Below are 10,115 nucleotides of genomic sequence, written 5' to 3'. Positions count from 1 at the left end.
ATTCCCTTAAAAATATTATTTTCTATCTTTTTTGTAATGGGAGGTTTTACTCTAAAATTACTTCAAGATATAGAAAAAATGATTCTACGTATACGCGTTTTGTCTATGTTACGAGCGAACCAGAAAGAGAAAACAAATAGTGCGCTGACATCCTCTTATTAAAGAAATAGATGGCGTATTTGAATATTTTAGTTTTTAATATTATAAGAATATTAATTAAGATTTAAATACTTGTCTTCTAATTGTAAATGTATAGCCCAGTTAACCGATTGGATATGTTCTTTTACAGCTTCTGTTAAAGATTTCCAATTGAATGAAATTGGATCCGGTATGTTAAATCCGTAGTTCCGAGCTTCCTAATTTAACAAAAATTAAGTAATTAATAGTAATAAGAGTATAAAAATATACACTTTAAATATGTTTTTTATCATACTTGAATTGTTAATGACCCAACAATGATGCTTGATGCATCAGTTTCTGAAAAAGGTACCTCTTGGGGAATAGGTGGTACTTGTGTCAACGTAGGTTGTATACCTAAGAAACTGATGCATCAAGCATCATTGTTAGGCGAATCAATTCAAGTATGATAAAAAACATATTTAAAGTGTATATTTTTATACTCTTATTACTATTAATTACTTAATTTTTGTTAAATTAGGAAGCTCGGAGACCGGAGTTACGGATGGAACATACCGGATCCAATTTCATTCAATTGGATATCATTAACAGAAGCTTTAAAAGAACATATCAAATCGGTTAACTGGGCTATACATTTACAATAATTAAAAGACAAGTATTTAAATCTTAATTAATATTCTTATAATATTAAAAACTATAATATTATTCAAATTTTAAAACATTTATAGAAAAATTGAGGATGTTAATGAACACTGCGTGTTTGAAGATACTGTTGTCGCAAAGATAAAAAATGGAAAAGAAAGAAGAATATAACAGCAAAAGATATTGTAATTGCTAGGTATAGGTACAACCTACGTTGACACAAGTACCACCTATTCCCCAAGTACCCTTTTTCAGACGGAATAACAAAATCTATGACTACGACTTGTTTTCCAAAACTTGAAGCTTCTTTAGCACAAGCTAAACCACCAGATGCTCCACCTATTACTAAAAGATCAAAATCATACTGTCCACCTAAAACAAAAATAAATATGATCAATATTTAAAAAGACAGGCATAAACAAGAAGCTATCATATTATATACGGTTAACTAAAAAACTTAATTTATTTGTGGTTTATCAATATTATTATTAAAAAGAGTCGTTTATAGTCATAGTAATTTCTAGGATTTAACAAAAATAAAATTGATGAGCTATATTGATATTAAACAATGTTTTTACTAGCAGTTGACAAATTGTATCAATTATTGTTTTTAAGTAGAAAATATATTAAAACATGGTTAAGTAAAAATATTTTTTAGGTGAGCATAAAAAAGTCGTTTGGTAGGTACTACAAATTCATCTACTATTCACATCCTTGTTGATGTTTGTTGGTTCATTAATAGATGAGAGAAAATTTGTCTAGTTAACTATTTGTTTTGATTAATATAAAGGCATGAGTAATCATGTTAATCATGATACTTTTTACATTATTTTATTTACAGACCACGTTCTTATACAAAATTACTAATTAAATTATCAAATAAAAACATATATACATAACAATATTTATAAATTACATAAAATTTGCAATTTTCTATTTTTTGTGTAAGGAATTTGCAAATTTCGATTAGCTAGTTCTGGTTAACGTAGTATAAATTCTAAATCTCATAGATAAATTTAACAAGTATTCATGAGGGAATTGTTCACAGGGATGTTCAAAATACACATTTAACATTAAAGTTTTTATTTTTTGCCCTACTTTTGGTAATGGTGCTAAGGTAGGAAATTGATTAATAAATATAGTGTCTAATTCAAAAATATACTGGTAAAAATTACAATCTGGGGTCATTAACGATGAAAACATTGAAATAGAACTATGTTGATGTGCTTTGAAGTGTGTGAAAAAAAGTTCATAGGATAACTTTGTTATAGATCTGCCATATCCTATGCATGTTTCACAAGAATGCATGTTAAAACACTTCATAATCAAATAACCACATATATATGTAAAAGCATTTCTTTCTGGTAATTCTAATGACCTGTAATGGGTTGCATCAATGGGTAGTGGATTAATTTGAATTACTTTATGCTTGTCAGGGAATATTGTTCTCAAATCTTCTGAAAAAATATCAGAGAACTAGATCAAAAAACAAAAATCGATTTTTGTTAAAATCTGGTTTTGCCTAAAAACAACGTTTTTCTTTATTTATGGTTTTTATTTTTCCCCGAATATGGATTTCTATAAATACGTTTATATAAAATGTATGGAAGCATCATAAAATAACATTATTATTATATAGTCATTTACTTTTACTATATATATTATATATGGTTATTTATTCTAAGGTAGTATGCAGTGACCTTTTTTTTAAACTTTGGCGGGCTGGTCTCCAGAGGTCCGTTTCAGCGATAAAAGCGTTCCTAACATCTTGCCTTACCGCCAAGCTTACAACATCAATCAGTCCCCCACGATATAAAAAAAATTAAAGTGGAAGGGCAAGTGTCGCTTCTTAATATATTAATATTTTATGATTTGACCTACTATAAATGGTGGATAATGACTTCACATAATATCACTATTTAGCACGGTTTAATATCTTAAACCGTGCTAGTTAGCAATCTAGTTTATTATCTATATCTGTGGCCAACACGGAACACGCGGGTGTTACTGGTGTTAGTGGAATACCGCCTTTTATCGTGCTCACGGACAAACCATAGAGTAATATTACTCTATGGGACAAACATGAAGTTTCTTATCTTATTATAGGTGCTTCTTATCAGTTTTCAAAACAATATTTTTACTATCAATTTTTATTCTGAAAATTTAATTTTAAAATGACTACCCCAAGATCCAAATCTCCTAAACCACAGAATTCGTTTAGGAAAGATGAAAGCAAAGATGAAACAACGTTTTGGGACAAAATTGGGACGTTAGGACGCAAAAAGCGAATAAAGGAAGGTAAGCAGTTCAACATTACCTTATATGGTCATCACCAGTGCTCCAGACCTATAGGCTTATAGCTTATAGCATTAGAAAATTATGAAATAGGCATGCTCTAAATATAACTTAAATAAATGTTAAATATGTTCTATAATACAGGGGAAGATTGGGGCCAGTGGCGGTTTATCCCGAAGATGGGCCTGTGTGCAAAACTAAAAAAAGGCCCCCCTTCGTTTTTTTATTAAATAATATAGTTATAGATATATAAATTCAAATTTAAAGTAAGAATTTTTATTCTAAAATTACAAAATCTTATGCAATTTCACAAGGTACCTACTTTCCATTTTTATTAAAATTTCAATTACATAAGAATAAGATGAAATTACGTCATTCAAATAAAAAAGTTTTGTGGAACGTTGAACAATAATGGGCCCCCTCAAGTCGAGAGCCCGTGGCATTTGCACACATCGCACACATGTATGACACGCCACTGATTGGGGCTTTAAATCTGTCCTAAGTAATTGGCATAATTTCATTAAAAATAAAATATAAGTCTACAAATTAAGCTCTACTTCTAGGAGTGGCTTTAATTCATATTCCAATGTTTTAACAAATTTACTTACAATAAACATTTTGTACATTCATCTGCATTAGTATATACTAAATACTGCATATGAAATATCCCTAATTTGTGTTTTCAAAGGTGAATGTAACATGCTCTTTAGGTCACAAAAGGTGAAATTAAAAATTGAATACCTAAGATACAATAAACGCAATATCCACTTTCATATAGTTAGTATATTACTGAAATCATTTTATGTATAAACAAAGTATCACTCGTTGGGCGGCACTTGGCAGAAAACATTGTATATATTGTCAAGTAGAGATCTGCAAGATATATGTATATTTTGTCTTTGTTAAACAGGAATTAAGTTCAAAGTTTTCATCCTAACACAATATTCATGTAGTACAAGTACATGATTTTTTTCTACATTAATTAATAGTTTTAAAAATAGCAAAAAAAAAAAAAAATTGGACATAAAATGTATTTATATATCTTGGAATTGAATTGCTGTTAGTCTAAAATTGATTAATTTACTTTGGTTATTCTAATATATTCTTAAGTACAGTAAACAAAATATAATGCTAGAAGTTTTGAGCAATGCTATGCCGCTATGGTCATCAATAGGGCTGGGATTTGTATGTAAATACATATTTTTAGTAAACATGATAAAATAATTATTGCAAATGATAAATTCGTTTCACGTAATTTGCAATAAAATAAGACATATTTTATTTTACATATTTTTACATATTTTGTAAAATTCTCGCTTTTTTTACATATTTCGACAATTTCGACAACTTCAGTGGTTTAGTAATATTTAACATTTATATTTCGATAATGGTACTCGGCAAATTGTAAGTGTATAATAATGTATATAGGAAATAAGTAGGTTATAATAAATATTAATAACTTGATTTTAGTTTATCTTATCTGTTTCTGTTCGATAACCACACCTTAATGATCTTAGGTTATACTTTATGTTCAACAATTATGTGACAAAATATATTTACGAATTTACAAAAGTACCTATCAGACTACCAGTTCTTGTGTTCGCGTGGTTTTGAAAATATCTTCACCTAACATACATTTAATTTTGAAAATTTAAAACAATATATAGTTTGACATTGTTTCACTTTAAATTGATTAAACATCAATTGTATTTCAATTTAACAACATATTTTTTATTTTTTACCACAAATTATTATATTTTTTAAATTAAATTAATTAGACATAAAAAACAATAAATTGTATTATTCAAGCATTATTTAGAAACATATTTTAATTTAAAATTTTTCTTAGTATTTACATATTTTTTTATTTTATACAACATATTTTGGCAATTTTAATTACATATATATGTACATATTTTTGGTTTTTTATTACATATAAATCCCAGCCCTAGTCATTGCCGTATTAATGGAATAATAATAATTTTATATTGTTACAGTGCAAGAAGTTCAAGAAGAGGGCAAATATGCTATTGACTCTCCAGGAAATCCAGCTATGGCTGATGTTCCTCCTGAGGAATATACCCTTGGTACTTAATTGTTCTATACTTACTCAAGATTTAAAGAGAAAGAGAATTGTTTAATTTTTTGTATAACTTAAAATTTTAGAGGAAAATGAAGAACGGACTATGGTGGAACCAAAGTCTTATTCTGATCCTAAATTACAAGAGTTAATGAACATATTAATTGATTGGGTAAATGATGTGTTAGCTGATCATCGGATCATCGTTAAAAATCTAGAACAAGATCTATATGACGGACAAGTTTTACAAAAACTATATGGTAAATAAATAAATGTAACTTTTGTGATAAGGAGTTTAATAAAAATATACTTTAAATAAAAAAATAAACTGTTTATTATTGTAATAGTATCAGTATTTATTTTATATAAATATAACGCATACACTACAAACATGTGGCCAAATATTCCTATTCTATGGGAAATGTCTATTATAAGAAATTATATATTTTCTATGTCAGTAGCGTATATAAAAATAATTTTGGGGGTGGGCTATAAAATATAGCAACTAACAATAATGATCTAGTACCTAGAGGCTACTATATATTTAATAGTTTAGAATGTAATTTTTGGAGTAGCTGCAGCACACTAGGCCCTCTCCCCTATATATTCTACTGATCTATGTATTTATGCAATTTGTTTGATGTATAATATTAATTATACAAAAATGCAATGTTCAAAACTAGTTATGATTACATTATATTAGTATATTTTTTTCAAACATTGATAATTATTTTTTATTTTATAAATAATTCAATGATTAATAATAATTATTTTTAGAAAAATTGACTAACGAAAAGTTGGATGTTCCTGAAGTAACTCAATCTGAGGAAGGGCAAAAACAAAAATTATATGTTGTTCTTGGATCTGTAAATAATGTGAGTAAATATTGAAATTTAAACCCATTTTAATTAAAATTCAAAAACTTATTAAGATTTATTTTATTTTTTTAGATCTTGGGTCTCACAGGTAACAGATTATCACAACAAAAATGGAGTGTTGAAAGTGTTCATTCTAAAAACCTTGTAGCCATTTTGCATTTATTGGTATCACTAGCTCGTCATTTTCGAGCACCAATTCGTCTTCCTGAAAATGTTACTGTCAATGTAGTGATTGTACAGGTGTTTTAAAAATAAATATATACATTTAAATAGTATTGATTATCACTATGATTCATTCTACTTAACATAAATAATATTCATGTAGAAACGTGATGGAGTGTTGAAGAATCGAACTGTAATTGAAGAGATCACATCCAGGTACGACGATCTCGGTATGAGATGCGAGCGTGATGCTTTTGATACATTGTTTGATCATGCACCTGACAAATTAGAAGTTGTTAAAAAAGTATAAGATATTAAATTTTTAACTTAATTATAATTTTTATTAACCAATTGGATTTTTCAGTCTTTGGTGACATTTGTTAACAAACATTTGAATAAGATTAACATGGAAGTTCAAGATTTAGACACACAATTTCACGATGGTGTTTATTTGACATTATTAATGGGATTACTTGAAGGGTTTTTTGTGCCACTATATTCATTTAATTTGTCACCTCAAAATTTTGAACAAAAAGTACATAACGTCAATGTAGCATTTGATTTAATGCAAGAAATTGGACTAGCTGCCCCCAAAGCTAGACCGGAAGGTAACATATTATTTTATTTCTTAAAGTTCAAATGAATAGATTTTTATCTAATTGTTTTGGCTGGAGTTTTCTATTTTTTTTTTATTAACTTCAGTATAGTTTATTCAATATATTATCAATATCCAAAAATTATGAATAACTTTATAATATAAATTATAAGTGAATCATTATTTATTTTTTTGTTTAGATATTGTTAACTTGGATCTGAAGTCAACATTAAGAGTGCTCTATAATCTTTTTACTAAGTATAAAAATGTATACTAATCAAAACCAGATCTAATATTTTATAATTGTTTATTTTAATTACATTTAACATATATTTAAGTGACACCATCGTTAATTAAACACAAGAGATATGCATTTAATGTACGAAAAAGGTAACTGTACTCTCATCCAATAATTAAGCGAACTACAATTAATAGCTTGAAAATTAAAATTATAAGTATACTTTGGTGTTATTTACTTTTTCTTTATTTACTTATTTACTATAAGTATTATATTTTATATGCAATTGTTATAATTATAAGAAAACTAACTAACTAATTTTATGTATTTATGAATTTAGACAATTTAGTAACATTGTTTAATTTTTTATTGTAATTTTTGTCACAAATTTTATGACATTAAACTATAGTCTATATTAGTAGAAGCTTAATGACTAATATTTGTTAAGGTCAAGAGTCTTTAGATTTAAAATTACTGTTTAAACTTGAAAGAGCTTTTCATCATGTTTATTTTTGGTTAATAACTATTTTTAAATATAAAATAATTTATCTTTATAAATTGAAATATTTAAATACAAATTAACCAAATTAAAAGAATGTGAGATGTAATAAAAAAAGAGATTGAGTATCCACACTCTATGCAAGTACATCGGTACATGTAAATGTCATGCGGCTACTGATTTCATTCAACATCGAAAGTCATAAGTTATTAATATAAATATATAATTATAAATTATAAATTATTATTATTACCCTAGAATATTTTACTCTTCTGGCCTCAATACGATGATATAATGCTAACATTTTTAGTGTTGCACAAATTTATACAATGACCCCAGCCATAAGACATATAAATGTTAAAAAAAAATTCTATTTAAGATCAAAAACTTCATATCTTAGAAGTTTGTATTTTATAATATGCCTGTAAATGTGGTTCACATGAAAACTTAATGTGGGTCAAAATTATATGATTATTCACTGGTGTACACCATTGAAACTCTTATAAAATAGCCTATTAAAGTTTGAGTAATTAATAATTCAGTATTGACATAAAATTATTTTAATCTTTATTTAAATATTTGAATGGTTTCAATGTATAAATTATGCAAAGAAAAATAAGAAACAAAACAATTAAAAAACAAGTACAGTAACAAAAATATCACATATACAATACTTCTACAGAATCACATCTTAGTTTATTGTTCACTTTGATAAACTTTATATTACAGCTATGATGTTGCTGTAAATACAGTTGTTTTTTGCAAAAAACTACTTTATCATCAACAACACTGCTAATCCATGTACTTGACGGGAAATACATCGCAGATAATTTTTGTGTTTCAAGTGCAGTGTCTTGTGTTGAAACAGTTAAATATGATGTAGAATTATGTACTTTACTACAATATGAAATGGCATCACACAAACAAGCACATAGCATGTGTGCTAGTCTTGTAGTTTGATCACTATCTTCATTCCTATAGTAATTATTCAAGTCTGATACTAAAATTACATGTGGCACATTTGGACTAGTTTCGTGTATTGAACAAGTGTATTTGACAAGATCTTCCCACTGTGACAATGTTCTAGGTATGAAAAATTAATAAATGTGGTTTAACGTCAAAATTAAATAAAAAAATTGTTAGAAATTAACAAATTATTGATCAATTTAATTACAGGAATGTAATGCGATTCAGTGCATGCACACTAGGCGGTTTGGCTCCATCTAATGGAATTGGTAGAGATTTCATCTGAGATATTTGAATGTAAACCACTCGATATCCAAATTCAGACCAGTATACAGCGCTCTATGTATTGTAAACAAACAAAACAACAACATTAATATTTACAGATTTGCAAAACATAAAATGCTTTAGATTTTAAGTGTGATGAGTACTTCAAATGAGAATTATTAATGTTAAAAGAAAGGCTCCTAGCGGTGACACCTGAAAAATGTATTCATTATTTTATGACGGTTTTAACAGGTCTCCGAGCTGTTGTCTCTTTAATTTTCTGGAGATGAAAGTGGGAGATAATAGTTTTCTTGATTAGAGGATTGGAATGAGAATGGAGCTTTGAATGAAGTTTTATTTAATGGGATTTTGCTAAGCATTGAAGGTAGATAGATTTAGATATTTGTTAGTTATATACCAAGGGGCAGAGGTAATTAGGCGGAGACTAGGATAAATTGTATTTGTAGGTATTGGTGTGTGAAGACTTTGCTGATTACCTAAGTTGGATACTGTAGAGCCAGACCAGAAAGATTATCAATTAGTAAAATGTTAGTTTATTAATTAAGGAGATTTATGATTTTAGACGTATAGGTACATCAAAAGTAGATAATGCTAACTAACTTCGCAAGAAGTATGCAAATTGTTTGTTATAACTATGAAGTTTAGGTACATTAATTAGTATTATAATTTATGATAATGATTTATTAATTTTCTTTGTAATAAAAAAAATAAAAATATATCACCCACTTCAAATAATAATGATTGAGAATAAGCTGCTGAAGTGCCACACAGCAATGTACATTTTATTTTAGAACTGTCCATAGAAAATAGTTATTTAAAATCTGGAGTAAAAACTAAAGACAAATTTTTAAATGTTAACATATATCTAATATAAATCAATTGATTTACAAATAAGACGTTAACTATGAAACTCAGTGTCACGGATAATTGGTTAAAATTCCCATAATTGTTTACATGAGCCGATTTAATATTTTAATTTTAAAATTTTACTTTTATCACATGTTAACTGATAAGATAAAAATGATAACACTTTGGTGCTGTAATCGACTGTATTTAGAACGACCCTAAATTATAGGCACGGACTAAGATATATAATAGTACAGAACAATATAATAGGTAGGTACCTATTTGCAGACCTGTTTTTCGGGAGGGGGGATTTGATAAAAATTTATTTTTTTATAAATATCTTAAGTTAAAATGTCGACTAAATTAGATATTCTAACAAAAATAACGATTTTATTTACTTTGTTGGATCTAATTTAAAAATATTATTCATGGGTTCATGGGTATAATTAAACTTTTAAAGTAAATTATGAGTATATAATTATAAATATATA

At 27.1% G+C, this 10,115-nt stretch overlaps 2 protein-coding genes across 2 annotated transcripts; one reads left to right on the top strand and one right to left on the bottom strand.

Annotated features, from left to right (window-relative positions):
• The first annotated feature begins 2,690 nt into the window (after positions 1-2,690).
• parvin (beta-parvin) lies at positions 2,691-7,452 on the top strand. Its single transcript, XM_089223781.1, has 8 exons — positions 2,691-3,078; positions 5,073-5,162; positions 5,242-5,415; positions 5,933-6,030; positions 6,106-6,273; positions 6,359-6,499; positions 6,560-6,803; positions 6,991-7,452. Exons 1-8 carry the CDS (start codon positions 2,955-2,957, stop codon positions 7,065-7,067), a joined length of 1,116 nt encoding a protein of 371 aa, XP_089079907.1. The 5' UTR covers positions 2,691-2,954; the 3' UTR covers positions 7,068-7,452.
• A 619-nt stretch (positions 7,453-8,071) lies between these two features.
• Positions 8,072-9,768, bottom strand: LOC107171375 (uncharacterized). Its single transcript, XM_015521613.2, has 3 exons — positions 9,505-9,768; positions 8,702-8,832; positions 8,072-8,610 (listed from the first exon to the last, which is right to left on the bottom strand). The coding sequence occupies exons 1-3, from the start codon at positions 9,577-9,579 to the stop codon at positions 8,187-8,189; spliced, it is 630 nt and encodes a 209-aa protein (XP_015377099.2). The 5' UTR covers positions 9,580-9,768; the 3' UTR covers positions 8,072-8,186.
• Positions 9,769-10,115: the final 347 nt, after the last annotated feature.

This window comes from Diuraphis noxia, unplaced genomic scaffold (assembly GCF_037042655.1).
Source record: "Diuraphis noxia isolate RWA-SAM2 unplaced genomic scaffold, SU_Dnox_SAM2 contig0003, whole genome shotgun sequence".
NCBI classification, from domain to species: Eukaryota; Metazoa; Arthropoda; class Insecta; order Hemiptera; family Aphididae; genus Diuraphis; species Diuraphis noxia.
Note: the sequence above shows the minus strand (reverse complement) of the source record. Positions and strands in the feature narration are given on the sequence as shown.